This window comes from Xiphophorus hellerii, chromosome 7 (assembly GCF_003331165.1).
Source record: "Xiphophorus hellerii strain 12219 chromosome 7, Xiphophorus_hellerii-4.1, whole genome shotgun sequence".
NCBI lineage: Eukaryota > Metazoa > Chordata > Actinopteri > Cyprinodontiformes > Poeciliidae > Xiphophorus > Xiphophorus hellerii.
In genome coordinates, this window is record NC_045678.1 from 10,034,428 (window position 1) to 10,055,176 (window position 20,749).

Genomic DNA, 20,749 nt, shown 5'->3' on the forward strand with positions numbered 1-20,749 from the left:
TTATCCTCCCACAGCAGGATGTTGAACGAAACATTTTGGATCTTTGTGATCAGGCTTCATCATAGTCACACTGCCCTCCATTGGTCAGTGATTGAACTGCAACGGCTGTGCGGAAAGTAAAGCCATAGCGCTGATGCACAAGTTGTGGATTTGTTGCAATTCAAGTTGGCTGCGTATAATTTTGGTTAATTGATGCGTAGCTCTGAAGACTCAAGATTGGTGAGGTACGAATGTGAACTTTCAAACGTGTTGTTCCCTGTGGGATATAAAGTGTGGCTCATGTTTGTCAGATGGAGGCACAGCAGGAGATTATAGAAATACATTTTGTCCCGGGATTACAGAATTAATTCTGTATTTCCTTCTTTTAAAGTGTTCAGACAAACCTCATTTTCTTTCTTCAGGGTATAATGTGCACTAGTTTTTTTTTTTATATGTACCACTTTTAACAAAGGTATATTGCATAAGGAACTTTAGATTGCGCGCACACAGTAAGCAGAAACTAACATTTATACTGTTTTGATGTTTAGTTAGCTTTGATACTGGTAAACAGTCCAGTATCTTATGCAAACATCAAAGATTTAGTTCTTCCTCTATAAGTGTGTAATTTGCGAGACTATGTATTAAAGTCCATCAGATTTATCAAATTTCCCTTTTAAGCTAGGTCCACCCTAAGAAGTTATCAAAATTGATATCACAAGATATTACTTGAGATCAATATATAACTTTTAGTTCCTAACTTTACCACCCTTTAAGTCCATTAAGCTAGTCCGTTGGTAAAACTTTTGCTTTAAGTGTTTTTTAACACAGTAATGCTGTATTGATAATTTTGCTCTGACATCTAAAAGCCATAAACTCCTCCTGGATAATTCTGCTCCCCGATTTGCAAAGAGAAGAACTCACCAAGGAACGCAAGACAAAACGACGTGCGACAACTATTTGCATAAAAGGTAAAAGTCTAATATATATTCAAGTGGCCCCCACTGCTTTCAAGCAATGAAAAACTTTGAAAACTAACGGAAGAAAATTGGTCGCTTTTTTTCCTCTCTCATTAAGCTGCGGTATTCACTAAAGCAAATTTGAAAATACACTTAAGTGCTCATGGCCTGAAGGGAATTAGGAAAGCTGCAATTTTAAATTCTTCCCCATCAGTGTCAGAACTTCTGCTTCAGACTTATGTTGCTCTTGGAGCCATTTGATGCTGCTGGATGGATGTTTCTCGTTTGCTTTTTGGGGAAAGTATACCCGGCTCTAGACAAGCGGCAAAGAGACACAAGAGCTGAGAAGAAAGTATAGAAGCGACAGCGACGAATGTATGAGTGAAAGGCTGATTAAGCTGGAGTTTGACCGACGTCCCCATATTATTCACTGCACCTGTTTGCAAGGAAAACGTTGTTATGAGCGCAGACGATGGCCGAGTTCACGTAATTCTCAGAACAGCCAGTCCACCTTTAACCCAAGCAGATTAGTGGCCAGAAGTGAAAACAGTGTGTGTAGAGGTTTAAGAGATCAGTCTGGTAGAGATTGAGAGCAAATCTGTCTCAAGAAGCCAAAAGGAAATGCTGAAGAGAGTGCTTTTTTAAAAATTTTTTATTTGACTTTGAAATAAAATACTTGGTCGGGTTAATTATGCAAATCCCTGAAAGAAAAAAATGTTTAATATTTAAGCTTTTAACATGTGACGGCAGCCTTTTCACTGCAGTTTTTGTGGTGACATTTATAGGATGTGTGATGCTGATTTAATAGCCCATCTGGCATATGTGAGAAAGACATTTAGAATACTCAGGCGGTACAGTAGCAGTAATATATTAACTGCTTTCATCCAAAACAAATAAATAGCTCTGATTTCAGATATATTTAGTTGTGAAGGCTTTAGAGCCAGGAAGTATGTTTCTCCCAACTTATGAAAAGTGCAGCTTCTGCCTCAGTTTGCGTCTCTGATGTGCACATATACTGATCAGCTACAAACATATGTTTATAGGTTTTTGTAAATGCATTCATGCCATATTAACCTTTTCACAGGAAAAAAAAAAAATCACACCACATTTTGCATATTTTCATTGGGGAAATTAATAAAACACGCAGCCTTTTCCTTACCCTTCACAATTATGCATCATTTAGTGTTGGTCTTTAACGTTAAATGCAGACACATCCAATACATTTGATTATCATTGAAATGTTACTTTATCTTAGTAACTCAAATCTCTAAGAGAAGCACATTATATAAATTAATATCAAATACTCTTTGCCTTTTATTACTTACTGGTAATACAAAACAACATTTAAGATTACACCTGATCTATGGGGTGGGGAAAAAAAGTAATTCACAAATGTGGGCTTAATGAGCAGCATGTCTAATCCCTGGTTAAACATTGTTATTTTCTAAAGATACTTTGAATCTGACAAATTCGCCTCATCTGAACTCATTTTCTAATTTATTGAATACGACCGTCCATCGGGCTTGTATCTCGACAAAAGTTCAAAGGGGTGCTTTTGGAACGGACAGCAAAGCATGGAAACAATCTGCATTCAAATTCGCGATCATTGCTCTTATGGTTTCAGTAGCGTAGTATGTTTTCTGCAATTTCAGCCAGACACGAAGAATAACTGCGCAATAAAGGCCGGAGGAAAAAAAATATCCCACATCACCTAACACATCTTCCTTTTCCAGCTTGGAATATTGCTCTTATTGACAGTGACAGACTTAACTAGTCCCAGACTTTTCCATCAAAGACACTTATTTCTGCTGCTGCACATGCACAGGACCCGGCAGCACATATATTTGAATTTACAGGCCGGACTCGAAAAATGCGAGGGTGGTATTAGTTGACATAACGAAAGCAGAGCAACTTTCTGAAAGGTTATATTCATCTCCTGTTGTTCTTGTTGCCTGAAATATATGGAGGTCATCTTAAGGCTTCGACCAGAACATGTGTCACGACTATTAAAACGTCATATTGCGATTGCATGCAAGCGTTTTGTCAATGTGAGCAACACATGCGCGCACATAAAGTCAATTAGAGAGCCCACAATGCCATTCTGAGAGCTTAAAACAAAGAGCACAGTGATTATGAAGGGAATATCAACAGATTTCAGTGGTGAAAAAAAAAAAAAAAGCTAGAAATCCCGCGTAGCTGTCGCAGACGCCTGACTAGAATAATGAGTGGCCGATGTCTGGGAGGCAGGTTGAGGCTAGGCTGATTTTAAAAACCGGCCGTGTTTAGGATATTGTCCTGATCGAAACCAGATGGTGCTAAAAAAAACATACTCGTTTTCATTTTTCATTACGAACTCATTGGGTAAAAGTCCTCCCAGTTTACGGCCGCACTCATTGGAAGGAAGTTTAAGACCATGTCAAGATGCCAACAATGAGTTTCTCAATGAAAACTCAAAGTGTGGAGTTTACGAGGAGCTTGGCAGGGCATCTAAAGCCCCCTCGACAAACCTATAAAATCTAACGAGAACGTGCTAATTTAACTTGATTCTCCATGAGACTTCGTCATGCTAAAGAACGCGCTATTAAAAGTGTTTTAAATAAACGTCTGAAACCCGGTGCCCCTTGTTAACATGTATGCCTGTACTTGTACGGTGTTGGTCCCTCAGGACCAGGAAGATGGTTTGGCAGGAGGGCTTGGGGGGCGGGGGGATCACGAGGAACAGGTCAATACGGGGAGTAGAGGGGAGAGAAGCAAGCCAAGACAGACGGAGGAGTCAAAAGCAGCCCGTCGAAGTGCTTTGAATCCGGTGGAATTCCTCTCCTCCTCCGCGGCTCCTCTGGGAGGCGTCAGGAGCCTGTGGAGAGAGCGAGGTAAGACGGGGCCTGTCAGGAACAAAGCTCCAAATTCACATGATATGTTTAGCTAAAAGGGTGAAAGAGAAATGAATCAAAGCTTGGCGGGATCAAAGAAGCGCAACAATAAAGTCGAGGCGGTTGCCATGGGACCAGCAGGAGATGCATATCATTTATAAGTTGTTCTCCGGCTCTGTCAGATGTGGAGGGAATTGGCTGTTATTGTTTGGAGGGGCGAGGTGCCGCTGGAGGGGGTTAGGAGCAGGGGTCATCGTCACGCAGCGGGAGGAATATATCTTCCCGCTTGTTTTAAACAGTGGTTGCCTGTGATCGGTGTCAGGGGCCACACCGGAAGCACCTTCAAGCCTTGTGATAGCAGACAGCAAGACAGGCACAACAACAACTCTGCTACACACACACACACACACCCCCGGCGAATATGGCATCACCACAAAACCATTCGGGGGCTAAGCATTTGCTTTCCATGTTACATCGTCAGGGCTTGTGATCAGTCATTTTGCATGAATGGAGAATCAAATAGATGTTAACCAGAGAATTACATTTTTGACTTAAAAGTTGTAACAACGGATGTGAGAGCCATGTTCAAAAATAGCCGTGATGAGGATGACATCTCAGTGAGCAGATTTAATCCTCATATTTTAAAAAATAGACATTTACTTAAATGCAAAGATAAACTGCAAATATTTACAGATGACCTAAATCTAACTGATTTATCAGTGGAACTACACCATATTAGATGATGAAGTTTTTTTTTTCTATGTTTAACTTTCTGTTTGATATAAATCTTTGTCTATTATTCAGACCAATTTCTGCTATTTTGAAAACGAGACATTTTCCAGGTTTCACTTGGTTTGGGGTATTGTGTATTTTTGCATGCTGGATGCATCAGGTCTGGACACAAGGGTGTATTAGTAGCACCTGGACTATTTAACTCTGAGCCAATTCGGAGCCAAGCTGTTGTACAATACGCTTTAGGTGTTGTCTTGAAAAAAAAAAAAAAAAAAAATCATACATGCCTGGTTAATAGTTTATTGATGTTTTCATCGATGTGAAAGTTACCAATTCTTTCTGCTAAAAAAACCCAAAAAACACTCAAAATCACAGATGCTGACAAAAAGCCAGATGATCCCTTTTTCTCATCAAGGAGTTTCCAGCACCTTTTATATCAATCTATTTTGCACCGGATAAATAATGTTCAGTGTTTTACGGCGGCTTTCAGCTTCGAAAACGTAGAATTTTTATCTTGCATTTCTGCATGGATCTCGTGGTTCGTTCCTTATAGATTTTCTTCCAACGTTGTCTTGAATCTTTCGAGTGCCACAGATCAAGTGTGCTTTAAACGGTAAAAGATCGGTGTTGTATTTCTACTATTGTTCCTCGGTTGGCAATTTCGTGGGGTCCTCACAAAATATCTGCCGTTTGACTTTGCACGTGTTTGGCAAAAAGCTTAGAGAAAAGTAGATGAGATGAACTGAGAGGTTCATACTGAACCCTTGCCTTAAAAAAAAGCAGTCTATACACTGAGCTCTTCACCTCTGAGCCTGGTTTAATAATGAATGCCGCTTTCTGTAGCTGACAACACAATAGTTTGTGTAGATTGCTGTATTGTTCCACAGCACAGCGTCTAACATACAAGATAATAAATAATCATCATTTTTAGTCAACTATTCACTGTTTGCAATAAAACCTTAGAAATGCTCAAAGCACAATTTAGAATAATAAAAACAAAATTTATTTAAAGTTGCAAAGTGTGTTTATGTAACATGCAGCGTGTCAGTTAGTGGAGCAAATAAATCCTCTGAACTGAAATATTCATTCTCTGAAAACATTTTACGTTTTACTAAATTCACATTTCTTCTTCTTCTTCTTAAAAAAAAAACAGGAGTTCGTCAATGCGATTGACATGAGCATAAGCATCCCAATGTTATCTTCTTTTTCTTGGTGTCTGCTACACTCCTCTGTCTGTGTATGTGCACCCATGTAATGATGGAGCCCACTCGTCTGCTCTTTCAGACGGCACCCATGAGGAATCCTAAAATAACAACAAAGCGCCCTCAGTCGGTTTGATAAAAGCTGATAAAAGCTCAGTCACCAACCATTTTGGCTCAGAGAGCTTCCGGCCCAACCGCATCGCTGAACGACAAGTCGCACCTCGCTAAGTCACAAAAAGGGGTGAGACGCTTTCATATCTGACCACAACAATAATTGTCTTATCGCAATGTGATTCTTGTTGATATTTTGTCAGGGTTAGATGTGCTTTTGTTTTCATCTGAATGGTAACCTCTCCCTTACTTCACTGTTGATTTTGACAAATATGCACGGCTGCTTTAAATACATGTTTTCTGTGAGATCCAACATTATCTGTATGTTTAAAAAAAATAAAATAAAAAATGCACTGGAAGATTTGATGTTGCTCTCGTAGACATGCCCCCACAGGACCAACTGCTGCTAAAGCTACAAGGCCCAATCAACAGCCAGCTGTGTCTTACAGATGTAAAGTTAGATCAATACAAATGGGTAAACACACAGATTATATAATGACCTCTGAAAATCACAAATTAGTGAGTCTTTGCACATTTTCAAGGAAACCTGCTAAAGCTGCTATCTGCCTTTGTCATCTCTTTACTGCTTCTATGACTTATGATGTATTCCCATTACATTTATCTCATGTGTGGCTAATGGGATTAAAAATGGATGTAAAAATTCATACTGTGCCACTGTGTAAGTACAGAGTCAGTAATTTTGCTGTGACAGAAATTCATAAATTCCTTTATTCTTTTTATTGTTCTGTCTGCAATGTATGAGTTGTCCCAAGTGGTCAAAAAATTATAAGCTCAATTAACCAGATTAAAGTCATGTCTGCGCTGCCATCTTCAGCCACTTCAAGCATTCGCTATGCAGAGGTGAGTGAATCTCAGTAGAAACAGAGTGCATGCACAGCATAGCACGAGATTAGGTAATCAATATGAGAGCTTGTTTGTGTTTTTTTTTTTTTTCTCAAATTAAAAGTTAGTAGAAATTTAATAGCTGACTTAGCTGGGATCACATCCCATTTGCTAGAGTGTCAAATGTGTAGAATTGTTGCTCGTATTTCCAATACATCAAAACACACTCTTTAATTAAACTAAATTTCCATTCATATATTATATTTATCGATGTTCTGATTGATCAAAACTAATACAATGAGCATTAACTTAATCTAAAAAAAAATTGTTTTAATTTCCAGATTCACTTCCGGCATTTTTCATATGACAAATGCAGCATTTCAGCAAAAATACACAACATTTTGCAAATAACCACACCGAACAGTGTTTTACAACCTCCCCTAACCTTGTGTTATTGAAATTCTATGTGCCAAAATAAAACTACTTCAATGAGGAGTATCTAGTTTATTTTACCCTGTCCCCAACTACTAGTTAAACCCACAGTGAAAATCCCTCTGCTTTACCACTGATGTCAAGCCAGCAAGCGGCAAGAAGCAGAGAAGGACTCCATTGTTATTTCTAACTGGTAGAAGCCCTCAGGTTATTTTTCCTCTGCCTTGAAACAAATCAATGAAGCACAACTCACTTTGAACAATTGCACATTTGCTGAAATCAGATGTGGGCCGAGGAGCCAGCCGTCATCACGTTCGCTCCTGTTTGTTGACAGAGGAGGACTTTGATAAACAAGCTCTTTGAAACAGGTGCCCAAGCATGAGTTTAGTTTTTTAAAAGGCAATTCCTAAAAATGTGTTGATTAGAAGATATTTGTTATTCTGGATCCAAGAATTTTGGACTCCGCAGACCCTTCCTGAAGTAGCTGAAAGATTCTGGCAAATAAACAAATATTGTTTATTTTTAAGATGCCGCAAAAGAAATCGAGATGGGCAATTAAAAAAATAAATAAATAAATCAAACATAATTATTTAATCAAATTATTTGTTCTGGCTGTTAAGCAAAGTCCTAATAAAAAATGTAAGGTTAGAGCTGTGGATGTTTTATTTAGCTAACGTTGCCCTCAAGTGGTGTCTTTGCAAATTGCATAACATTTCAATTTGATGTCAAAAACAAACATAATAAATCTAAACCCTTGCTCCTGGTGTTATCTAAAAGGTTCTGATCACATCATTCATGATAAATGTGAGTTTGCTTTCATAACTGCTCTATTACTATGCACAGGACGTGTTATCACTGGCCGCTCGGCAACACGCAGTCAAGCCAGTTCACAAACTCGGCTTATCCTCTCTATCAACATATGGAAGCGCTTAAAGGCCCCTATCTGCTAGCAGCAAATGGTCTTAAATCAGTCATTTTAATATCAAAGCACTTAACACTAGAATGATGATTACTTGCAGGTGCATAGCCATGCTGCTTGTCAAGACTGCATTTGAAGAAAATGACTGAGCTCTTATCCGACACGTACAGTACAGCCAGCGCTCAATACGCAAGATCACATTACAGAAGATTACTTTGGAGTTTCAGCAATTTTCCCAAATTACACTGGCCTTTGGTCTCCGCTAAACTTGATTGACTTGAATGGTTTTCATTAGGACGCGCAGCAGAGTGTTTGCTGTTGATGCCGGTACACGAGAGGAGAGGCATTTTGGAGGGTGAAGCGGGTCCAGCTGCTGGGACACTCAAGAGTGGACAGATATGCAAAATACCCTTTCTTGGAAATGCTTCATCGTGTTTTCGGGGGGAGGAAGGCGGGGGTGGAAACAGACTTTGCTTTGATTTGTGACGCTCATCTGTATTTCAAAGGCCTGAAATTTTCCCACAACATTTAACCCGTTTTGCTCTGGTTTCGTTTGATGTCTTTAAAAGTGAGAAGCGACACGACCTCGAGTTGCTCAGTCCATTTCACGACACAAGAAAAGCATTGCAAACATGTGATTTTTGAAATGGCCATGGTTGGCTTTGTCAATAAAAAAGAAAGAAAGAAAAAAAATGCATCTTGTGAATTACTTTGGTGTCATGTTTGAACTTGAGTCCACCCTTCTCCTGTCTCTCCTTATCCACGCACTGAAACCTGAGAAATGGAAATCAGTTGGATGTCACGGAGAGCCTGGATACGAAATGACAAGAAAATAGCAGTGAATAACATTGACCACCCTTCTTACCCTCCTAGGAAAATACTTTAAAAAGCGATCCAAAGTGATCCATGTTGTTTATCAAAGCCAGTGATTCTCCCTGCGGCTCTTTGGCTGCTTTAACTGCTGCCTCCAAACTGAAATCCAAGAAGAAGATCTGTAAGGAATTAGGGGATGGTGTCCTACCCTTTTACAGATTACAAGGCTGTTCTTCCAGACCAAATGCACACAATGTACATTAATATCCCCAACATGGCAGCATCAACCTCAATTCTGATAGTTCTCTGTCGTTCTTTATTAATTTGAGCCCAGCAACAGATATGCAGACGTTGTGGGGTAGGGCAATTATTCTGTCAATAGGGATCTCCATATGTTCCTTTGCTACTCTCACGCAGATGCGGTGGTTTTTTAGCGCCATCTTGAGGAGATTACTTGACCCTGCGAGAAACTCATGGACACATCATCACAAGTGATGAGCCGATCAACAGGAAGGATGTCAAACGGTGAAAGAGGTGCGGAGACAACATACTGGTTCTCTATGAGAAAAACAAGGAAGGGGACGATCAGCTCCTGGGGGTCATGACCTGAATGCAAGTCCTTCACGCTAAGCAACCGTTCAATAGAGAAGGAAACTGACACATCCATCGCTTCGGACACTTTTTGCAGATCTGTTGTGGAGTGTGTTGAAGTATCGCATCTCAGTGTGGTGCTCCAGCTGCACTGTGCCATGCAACAGGGCCCTGCGGAGGACAAGAAGCTGAGCTGAGAGGATCACTACCCTGGTCAGAAACAGACTCTACATCGTCTACATGAACTACCTGCTAACATCAAGTGAACAAAACCGCAGCAGTCAAACCCCAAACTGCTATGCAGCTTATTTATTTGCACTTTATATCATTTTTTTATGTAATTAACGCTGCATTTCATGCCCTTAACTGTGAGTGTGTGTGTCTCTGTGCTGCCCCTGTCCAGGGTGTACCCCACCTCTCACCCAATGTATGCTGGCGATAGGCACCACCTCCCCTAGGATAAGTCTGTATGGACAATAAGACAATCTTTGTACCGTAATGGTGTACAGCCCACATGGAAATATAAACAAAAACAAAGTATCGCTTTTTCTAATGACGGGGTCAATTTAGAAAAGTCATCAAATTTCAAGTCAGAAAAAGATGGTTTAGTGTATTTTTTCTACAGATAAACATGGTAATGGGTCCCTTTTGACCCACAAGACAACACAGGGGTTAAGTACAAAGTTGCAGAGGTCTAATATGGAGCTAAAATTGATTCTGTTGATATATCATTAAAAGTATTAAAAAATTAAATGACCCCAACCACCTTTTTAATTTACATCCTGTTTGTTTCACATGCATGTTCACAAATAATATCATAGTAATAACTGCAAACTGTTATTTCTGATGACAGCTCTGTTTTTAAAGTCTGATGTGTTGCATTAAGCTGTGATGAGATGCGGTATAAATGCGCCTTGCCTCATCAATTCCATGAGGCAAGGCGAGAACAGGATTTAATTTAACAACTCAAACTTTAAATGCTTCTAACATTTTTTGCGGACTGTGTTCCCCGCTTTGTCCTTAAATTTTTTAACATTAACAAGTTAAAAAATTTTACTTGACAAAATTTGTGCCCTCCAGTCAAATTATATTATTACTCATTCTAATACTAATTATTTTTCAATTGCGCAAACGTGTTCCTATCATTTGAGTTTGCTCCAAATACATTTAAGTGCAATACATCAATTCTGCTGCTGTGCATTTCCTAACCTCATTTCTGACATAAGGGAATTTTATATTATTATTGAATCAAAACAAATATTACTTCCAGCAGATATAGTTGCGAAAAGACTCATTATGTAACAAAATGTTTGATGAATAATGAGAATTTTCAAAGTCTGGATAAAGTTACTGGATATAGGAAAGTGTTATGGAAGGACATGCAACTGTAAATGTCTTCATATTTAGAGTTGGCATAACAGAATAATCTTAATTCAATAATTTTCAGAATAGTACAAAATCTGACATCCCATACATAAAGAGTTCAGCCTGAAAAAAGGAAATCTTTCACTTGTTTTCATATTTAACAAAAAAAAAATAAGAGTTAAGTGTTTAATATTGGCAAAGTTCAATGACAACCCACATCATAACCTACATCACAAAGGTCTAAATGTAGGTAAGGGTGCAAGTCTGTTATGCTTTGGTGCACAGCATTGCATCCAGAAGGCTGTTTGTGTGCTTCACTTGTGCCGTTATGAAACCGTGGCCCTTTAAAAGCCGACTGTACTCCGCCGCACTTCGCTGTTTCCCCTCGCTCATGCTGAGAGCCTGCAGCAGCCCTCGGCTTGGGCCGCTTCTGTTTTCATCCAGAAAGATCTCGCTCAGCAGGAGGCCGCAGCCTGGCAGCAGAAAGTATATGCAAACATGCAACATTAAGAGCACAAACAGAAAGAATAAATCAGTGTACAAGCACGTAGGCGCTGTAGCTCGGCTGTTTCCTTACACGGGTCTCACAGAGAGCTGCTCCGTTATGCTAACAAAGCAGGAGTTGATTTTTTTTTTATTTTATATTCCAACAATAGCTTAGTGCTTCTAATTGTTTTTACCAGTCTCACAACATTAAAGAAAAAGAAACTAGCTCCAATTTGCCTTGTTTTAAATGACTTCAGCTTTTATACCTGGAGTGCATGCATCTGAAATTCTCCTCAGCAGAATATGCAGCTTCTCATCGGTCAGATCATGGAGAATCCTCACCAGGACGTACAAGTCTGCTTTAGGCAATTCGTCCTTTAAGAAGTCTCCTGACCGAACAGCAGGGAAACAGGGAGTTTACAGTCCAGATGAGAGCTCTAACTCCATTACACATACAATACAACATCTAGTAACTGAAAATAACATGGTTAATAACTAACCAGCTTTGAAAGTGACCCTTTTGTCCGTGTGCTGCCGCTGAAACGGTGCACTCATCTCCACAACGGCAGGCAAATCGAGCACAGCTACAGACAGGTCGGGGTGGATTTTAATCAACTCGTACGCGATGGCGCCAGTGCATCCTGGAAAACCGGGAAAGTCGTAAGCAGAGGAACGTTTTCTCATTGGGAAAACGGTGAGCTCGTTTCCTCATCCCTTCATTTCTTACCCCCCACGTCGCAGGCTGTTTTGTAGCTGGAGAGGTCAAAGGCCGTTGCCACGGCCGTAGCTGCAACTTTAGCAGAGCTGTGCATGGCATGCATGAATCTCAGTCTGGGTTCCTTTGACAAAAAAAGGCAAGCCGTAAATCAGTGCGTTAAGCTTTTTTGCAGAAAGTTTCATCTGCACCGCATCAATCAGATAGTGAACTGCAAGATAATCACCTGACAAATCTCTGTAGATGACTTGACCTTCCCACGCTGGCTAGTTCCCTCCCGCACCGCGCTTTCGAGGTGAGCGAAAACAGGCCACAATGTGTCGTTACAGTGCTGAATGTAGGCGTGCAGCGAGAAATGAGAATCTGAGCGCAGGAAACATGAGGCCGCGTCTGTGTTCTCAAATCCAGGTTTTGGGCATCCTGCTTTAACAAACAAACAAACAAAAAAACTGTATCTCAAAAGATATCATCAAAACATAAATTCCATAACTAAATTCTAACAATGAAACTTATATGTAGATTTATTACACACAGAGTAACTTGTTTTAGTATGCTGCAGCCCTGAATAGGGCAACGTGTGGTTGATCTTTTAAGTATTCACGACTGATAGAGTCCGTGCCTTCTGAATGCGCTTCATAATCCTCTCAAGGGAGGCGTCATCTCTGCATCTTATATGTGCCTTTTTCTACCACATTTTTTCCATCCACTCAATTTTCCATTGGTAAACCTTGGCATGATACTCTGAACAGCCAGCTTCTTTACCATCAGCTTTTACAGATTACCCTCCGTTGGAAGGATGTCAAAGACTTGATTACTTTTTGTGTGATATTCAAATTTTCTAAGAGGCCGAATATTTGGGTGTTTATCAACTGTGAGGAATAAATGCATGTTGACTGGAGCAGGCTGATTGTGAAAGTGGTCACAGATAATATAACAATACAACAGAAAACAAAAACAAAAAAAAAAACATTTGAGATACATCACTGTGTTAAATGAATCTAGATAGCATATACTTTTTGAACTAAATTAGCCAATTTAGCCATTTTAGACCTAATTAGTAAAGCTGCTTAGGCAATATAAAGAACGTCAGAGGAATGACTAACCTGTATCTCTGGTCTTCAGCAGTCCCAGTGACACACAAGCTTCCAGCAGCGTCTCTGTCCCCTTCACAGAGGCTTTGATCTCCTGGGCTATCTGCTCTGCGTCCAGCCCAGGCTTCTTGTGCAGAACGTCAAACAAGCAGAACTTCGATGCTGTGAACAGCGCCTGGGACGTTTTTGGGAGATACAGCAACGATGCGTGGATTACGAGATGTAATAGCATCTAGGATAGTCTGGTAGGCGAAAAGATCTACAGATGAATTAAGAAGCGCACTTTCAAAATGACACTCGGCAAACGAATGCACAAAAAGCAAAAACAGATGACACCGAAATAAGAGCAGGAACAGGCACGGACTGAAGAACCACCAATTCTCCTCTTGCAGCAGCAACATTATCGAGACCCTTACTTTTAAAAAAAAGCAATCTATGAACAGCATCGATAAATCAGACACTGATGTCTGGATCAAATTAAACCCTTTTAGAAACTCCTGATGAAAATGTTTCCACAGAAAAAACAAAGATGTTGGATCACGACTCAGGAAAATAATAGGCAGTCAATATCAGGTGATAAAAAAAATTAAAAAAAGACATACATATTTGTGCTGCTCTGTTAATTTCAACATTATTTATTCTTTGTGTTCTTCTTTCATAGCTTGCTTGTTAGCATAAATAATTAAGCTGAAAGTGTTTTACAGCAGAACACTTTTAAATAATGAAGCGCTGATTTATCAGAGTCATGGTTAAAGTTTAAATGATTTCATTGTACACGATGAAAAAAAATGAAAAAAAGCAACCAGAATACTACAAAAAGTGGGATATTGGTATCATACAAATCCATTATTTTTTTAAAATAATATAGGACTTTGCAAAAAAAAAAACCAAAAAACCAAAACTGTAAAATTCATATCCAAAGCAAGAAATTGTTAACCTCCACACAATATTCAAGAAATGTTTTGTGACAGGGAGAAGGGTTATAATTTAAGAAAAAGGAAGAAAAACACACACACACACACACCCACCCACACACACACAATGTATTAGAACAACCAAAAAGAGTTCTGTATATCAGTGGATGAAAAGATTAAATGATGACCGCTAGCAAAATACAAATACACACCAGCTTAAAAAAATGACACAAAAAGGAAAAGATGTTGCATCAGTTAATCAGCCGGTGATTGAAATTAGCAAAATTTTCCACGAGCGTCAAGTCAAACAGAAAAATGATCATGAAGGGCATCAAAGCCACAACGTCCCACTTACTGAAGTCTTTAAACAAACCAGCGAAGGGCATGCTCTTTTTCGGCGTACGGAGTGAAAAATCAGATAAGACTGTTCACACTTTCAACGCCAAGTGTGAACAGTCAAGCTTCACACTGTTCACTTTTACATGACTTTGCAAGAAGTAAAAAAAAAAAAAAAAAAACAGGTTTGAAATGGGCCCCAGTTCAAGTTGTACCCTGCCTCTTTTCCAATGCGCTGCACTATTTAAACTCAAGCTTGAGTTGTAAAATGCAATAAATAAATGAACCCTGGTATGCATTGTTTTTGCATTAACTTCAAAACAGAACCGTATAAAAGCAAAAAAAGGTGCGACTTGCTCACCAGCTGCGAGCTTCCAGAGCACCCACCAAGCCATACATGGTATAATTAGATATGCAAGGCAAGTAAGACATTGTGTGGTGTTGACAAAGGTGATGCCCTGTGTAAAAAAATAAAAGAAAGTTCTTTATAAGTGCTATCTAACGGAAAGTGAGAACTAGAGGAACAGGCGTGATCTGTTGAAGCATGAGAGTTTTTAATGTGGGGTGCCAGGAAGCAGAAAAATGTCCGTGTGACTGCGGAGGTGTTAAGTAAATCTTTGACATAAGAGTGCAGCACTGATTGAGTGACATACTTCTACACCAATGGCATGGACCACATTTTGGAAACAACATAAATCAAGTCATAACTACCAGGCTGAAAGAGATCAAAAGGGGTGAGCAAAAATGAAGCAGCATTTGATGAAAGAAGTGAGAAATGAGATTGATGCAACATGAAAAAAAAAAAAAAAACATTTTGTGGGAACCAGTGTTGCAGCGAGCACTCTATAGAAAGCAAAAGAGAAAGAAATGTGCAAATCTGTAGGGGGATTTCTGAAACATTTTACAAAAACAGTTTTTTTTTTCCCCCCACTTTGTCATTATCCTCTTTGAAAAACCCGAAATATCTAACTTACTCATCAAGAGACGAAGAGATATCAATCTCAGTCGTGTTTCATCACCATAAGCGTGTTTTGATGAGCACAATGAAGTTGCTAGGAAACTTAAAAAAAACAACAACAAAAAAAAAAAAAACAGGAAGCAACACAACTAAAAAATACGCACAAAAGTGCAACTTGTAAACCACATTTTGACACCTGGCTCAGTGTTCTCACCAAAACGGCAACGTTTTGCTTTAAAATTAGAACAAATTTGTGTAAAAAAAAAAAAAAAAAAAAAAAAAAAGAAAGAAAGAAAAACGGCGTGACCAATAGTCTTTACTGCATAAAGACTCTCAATGAAAACTATAAGCTAGAAGGTAAAATGTATGCTGGAAACTGCTGTTACCTTTGAGGCTTTGAATCCATCCATTAGCTCATAAATCAGCTCCAAGTCTCCCTTTTTAGGCTCGGTTTGATCAATGACGGCTCCATCTCCACTCCTCATTACGGACAACATGGTAGTTTCAGAATTATGAAGCTTGATCTCCCCGGCATCCTGTTTTGACAACCTATTGACCTTTGCCTCATTTTCTCTGTCTTTCTTTTTCACCTGTAAGAAGCACAGTTTCTGTAGCAAAATTAACAAAAGACGAACAGCACTTGTACGCACAGCGGCGTTGGCGAACCTTATGAAGCGGGCTGGCCGAAGGGCTGCCGTGTCTGGGGATGGATGTGGAGGTGTCTTTCTGCTCAATTAGAATTGGGGTGGAATGACGGTCGTAGACAGATTCAGTTGTCTCAGGGTTGACGAAAGAGCAGTGGTTGTAAATAATGTCTAATTGTTTGCAGAAGTGGTTGAGGGGAAACCCGACAACGTTTAAGAAGTCTCCATGGACGTACTCCACCAGCATGCCGCCGAGAGCTTGAATGCCGTAGCCACCAGCTTTGTCCCTGACACACACACACACACCCACACACACAGAGAAAACATTTTACTTTACAGTATTACATAGACTGAAAGCAGAAATATATGATTAGATAGAGTGTGTGTTTAAAACTAAAAGTGCACACCACCTTGTGCAGACCTTTTTCCAAGGTGAAACATGGTGGTGGCAGCATCATTCTATGTAGGATGCTTTCCTCCAGTGAGAACATGAAAACTGGCCAGACTTGCTAAAACAGGGCAATCCTGAAGGAAACCCTGGAAAGCAACCCTGAACATATAATCTGAGCTCTAGACCAAAAGCAAATCTATCCTTTGCAGTGGCCCAGTCAAAGTCCAGGTATAAATCTGATTAACAATCTGTGGCAGGACTTGGAAGTTGATGTTCACGAATGCTCCCCCATCCACTCTGACTCATTTTATCTTTCTTGCAAAAAGGAAATACCACGTAAAAATCAACATGTAACACTGGAAGTGACACGAACCATGTTTAGGGTCAGTCTCTGTCTTGGTGTCTTCTGAACAAGATGACGGTTGGATGAAGCAGGAAATGGACTGACAGAATGATGTTTTGTTTGCAGCAGTACTTGCGCTGATCTGATCTGCCGTGGTGAAGAAAGAGCTGCGCTTTCAATTTACATCTACGGTCCGACCATCACAGACGGTTATGAGGCATAGATCATAATTGGACCAAAGAGGTGTTGGAAACAAGCAGCCGAAATGAGTTTCTTCTGGAGGGCTGCTGGATTCAGCTTTAGAGAAAAAGGGTGAGACCATTAGCGGAGAGCTCAAAGTAGAGTTGATGATTCTCCACATGGGAAAGCGTCAGTGAAGGTAGTTCAGGGTGCCTCCCTTTGGAGGTTTTCTAGGTTTGTCCCATCAAGAGGAAACCCCAGGCAAGACCCAAAACTCGCTGGAGGGATCATATAGTCCATTTGGCCAGCGGATGCCTTGGAATACCCCTGGATGGTGCTTAGGAGAGGCATGTTCAGGGTTCCCTCTTGGTCCTGTTGCCCTCGTGACCCAGTTTCGGATAACTGATTGATGGATGGGAGGATGGAAAAGCCTTGCCAAATCAAACGAGGTGAACGCAGCCTTAACAAATTTCAAAGTCCAGAAACGGACGAGTTCATGCGCCTCACAGTGAGTTAAAAAAAAACAAAAAAAGAACGATGGACTGCTGGGTGATGTTACGACACAGTGAGTAGATATGACATACTGAATCCCAAAGTTCAAATTTCTATACTCACATGGGCTCACCACTATTGATGTACTCCCATAGCATATCTTGTGAGAGATCTGCAAACTTAACCTTTGTTTCTTCATAGAAGTCTATCATCTGGTAGTCCAGTTCATCGTCTGGGAGGGGAGCAGGAAAGGTTAAAAATGACTTTTAAACATTACTTTGAAATAATAATAAAACATGTTTTTCAAAGTTAAAATAAAAAAATCTCCTCAACTAGACTTTTTTTTTTACTTTAGGTTTAAGAAATGTGCCAAAAGCCAAACGGTTAGAATGTTAAAACATACCGTCTTTTTCATGACACAAGACAATGGCAACTCCAGTAAATACACTGTGCTCTTTACCACTCAAACTGAAAAATAAAAATGAAATAAAAATAAAAATCATACTTTTTTTTCTGTTTTCAATGTAAATTGTAAGGCAGTACAAAGTCTATACCTAGATAGCATCCTGTACGCATCCTGTTTGTCCACCGGCTTTTCCAGAATCATACCATCGACAGTCTGCAAATTATGGCCCAAAAACATGTAAGCAGCTAGATCCAAACAAGTTTAAGATAACATCATGTGGGTAAATTCTGCAACGCTTTCCTCGTCTTACCACAATTGTATCTGCTCCGATCACCATGTCAGGAGTTTTCAAGTGTTTCTGAAGCAAGTTAAATCAGAATACGTACATGAGAACATTTGCTTAAAGGCAATTTTGCATATTACAATAAGAAAATAGCCAAACTCACAATTGGCATCCTCCTGGCCACCTCCAGGGCCTTCTGCTTGGCTGTCTCAACAGCATACTCATGAGGGGCTTTGAAAAGTCCCTTATTGAGAGTTTCTTTAAACCAAGATGGCACCACCTCAAAACGTAAACCCTAGCATGCAAGAGAGAAAAATATGATTGAACAATTTAGAGCGTAAGCGTCTGTGTCTAAATTAATAAAAAATAAAAATAAAAAATGAAAGCAGGATGTCTTTATCTCTGAAGCAAACTTGTAGAAACCACAAAAGTTTTTCACAGTCTCTTAAAATGACAATCCATTTGAACAGAACGTAATTTCATTATATAACTGACAGCACGAGAGCAATATAATTCACACATGTGCTGTGATACTTTTAATAAATTTTGTAAATCTGGTAACATTGTATTTTTAATGCAATCTGCTCTGCATCCCCAGAACCAGAACCAAACGAGGAGAAGCAGCTTTCAGCATCTACGCACCACAAATTTGGAACAAACTTCCAGAAAACTGTAAAACAGCTGAAACACTGACTTCTTATATATCTCGACTAAAAACCCACCTGTTTAGGACTGTATTTGAAATGTAATCAATTACAAATTTATTGATGGAACTTGACTTAATGTCGTGTTTTGATTGTTGATTCTATCTTGCATTGTGTTTCTGTGTTTGCAATGATGTCAAGCACTTTGAAATGTCTTGCTGCTGAAATGTGCTATACAAATAAAATTTGATTGATTGATTGATTTAATAATAGTAGTTTTGGGGGCTGCTTTACTTAACCAAATACATACACAAGCACTTACCGCATTGCGGAGTATCTCCAGTCTTCGAGGGGAGGAACTGGCCAATACAACCAGTTTACCAGAGAGCTTGGAAATGACTGGATTTAGAACCATGGTGGCCTTAGAGTTTCACCTGAGAGGTGAAAGGAAAGAGTTAAGTGTTTTAGATGAGGCCACAGATCTATCAGACACACAGTCACCGTTTAAATAATCGATCAACATGACTTCACCCTTTGCCTTCAGCTCATCGATTAAACTATAGAAGTATATCGCAATAGATGCTGCACCTTTAGTGTGCGATTTTATTTAAACGTTTCTATCCTGTTTTTACTTATTTCATTTTACACTCATCATCAATGAATATGTTGCCATAACAACAAACCTTCAGCTTCATCACATGATGTTCAGCAGTGAAATAAAACCAGTGGTCTGCTGTAAGATTTGCATAGTTTGGACAGGTTGCTTATAGCATCTTTATAAGGTTCTGAATAAACAGACTAGCATTTGCGGCCACTGAAATCAGTTAACTATAACTGTGTAAAGTTATTTATGTATTTATGTAAAGTTATTTGTGTAAATTTATGGTTCATAACTCCCTCACTCACACAGTTCAAGCAGCACTACCTCATATCAGCTAACTTAACAGAAACCGTGACAAAACCAGCAAGGTTCACTTCTGTGACTCGCTCTGCTTAGCAAGCAAGAATTAATTTGAAAAATTACGCATCATTTAATTCAACAGCTGTTCGCTGGTCTCCCGTCTTACCTGCAGAAGCCAGGAAACATGGAAAGAGCGACTTGCTAAGATGACCCGAATGACGGCTGCAACGTGATGACGTAGCCTACACGTGAAGGATCAAATGCCTTTGGGTGCGCGCCATTCTTTAGCCGGCGTCTAATGGAGCAGATTCACCGGCGAAAGCGGGGAATTCCGGCTTTTGTTGATCAAGTAAATATATGGAAATATTGCCAGGCAGCGAGCGGAGGCTGAAAACACTCCACCCCATAACATTTTATATATATGTAATATATATGACATATAAATTGATCAAATTTGTTGAATGTTATACCCTATGCGGTAACACTTTATTTGACGGGTTGTAAATAAGACTGTCGTGGCACTGTCATAAACATGACACAACACCTGTCATGAACATGAGTAAGTCTTCATGAATATTTATGACTGTTGTCATAAAGTGTCATTCGATAAATCATGACACTTTTAATACAAAGTTGACATTATTTTTATAACATAAAGTTACATAATTTTTAAAGTTTAATCGGTAATACTTTTTATAACAAATTTATGTCAGATCATGATTTCTTGGTTATTGTCAAGTTGTCATAACGAAGACATTTTGAATAATGTCAACTTTGTATTAAAAAGTGTCATGATTTACCGAATGACACTTTATGACAACAGTTATAAATATTCACGAAGACTTACCCATGTTCATGTTTATGACGGTGTCACGACAGTCTAATTCACAACCCGTCAAATAAAGTTTTACCCAAAAGGGTTTATTGATCCCCACGGGTGAAATGCTTATTTCAGTTCAGCTCGCTGGCCTTGTGGACCAGTCTGTTCACACTGCTGGTGTCCTCCACTTTCAGCCTGTTGCCCCAGAACGCCACAGCAAACAGGATAGCACCTTCAACCACAGACTCAGAAAACATCCTGTACAAGGTCAAGCAGCTGTTGGAGGACCTCAGCCACTTCAGAAAACAGAGGCAACCGTGACCCTTGAGAAC

At 39.5% G+C, this 20,749-nt stretch overlaps 1 protein-coding gene across 4 annotated transcripts; it reads right to left on the reverse strand.

The window, feature by feature from the left end:
• Positions 1–2,237: 2,237 nt before the first annotated feature.
• On the reverse strand, positions 2,238–19,823 carry asmtl (acetylserotonin O-methyltransferase-like). Of its 4 annotated transcripts, none has more exons than XM_032567142.1 (17): positions 19,764–19,823; positions 19,019–19,130; positions 18,216–18,347; positions 18,080–18,127; positions 17,918–17,982; positions 17,767–17,831; positions 17,487–17,595; positions 15,980–16,244; positions 15,700–15,903; positions 13,118–13,280; positions 12,241–12,437; positions 12,027–12,138; positions 11,800–11,940; positions 11,566–11,688; positions 9,409–11,286; positions 8,755–9,016; positions 2,238–3,789 (listed from the first exon to the last, which is right to left on the reverse strand). In XM_032567142.1, exons 2-15 carry the CDS (start codon positions 19,109–19,111, stop codon positions 11,081–11,083), a joined length of 1,923 nt encoding a protein of 640 aa, XP_032423033.1. In that variant the 5' UTR covers positions 19,112–19,130; positions 19,764–19,823; the 3' UTR covers positions 2,238–3,789; positions 8,755–9,016; positions 9,409–11,080. The 4 variants fall into 4 exon arrangements, with proteins under 4 accessions (XP_032423033.1, XP_032423032.1, XP_032423031.1 ...); XM_032567141.1 differs by having other exon boundaries at positions 8,755–8,818; positions 8,910–11,286; XM_032567140.1 differs by having other exon boundaries at positions 8,755–11,286.
• Between the last annotated feature and the right edge of the window lie 926 nt (positions 19,824–20,749).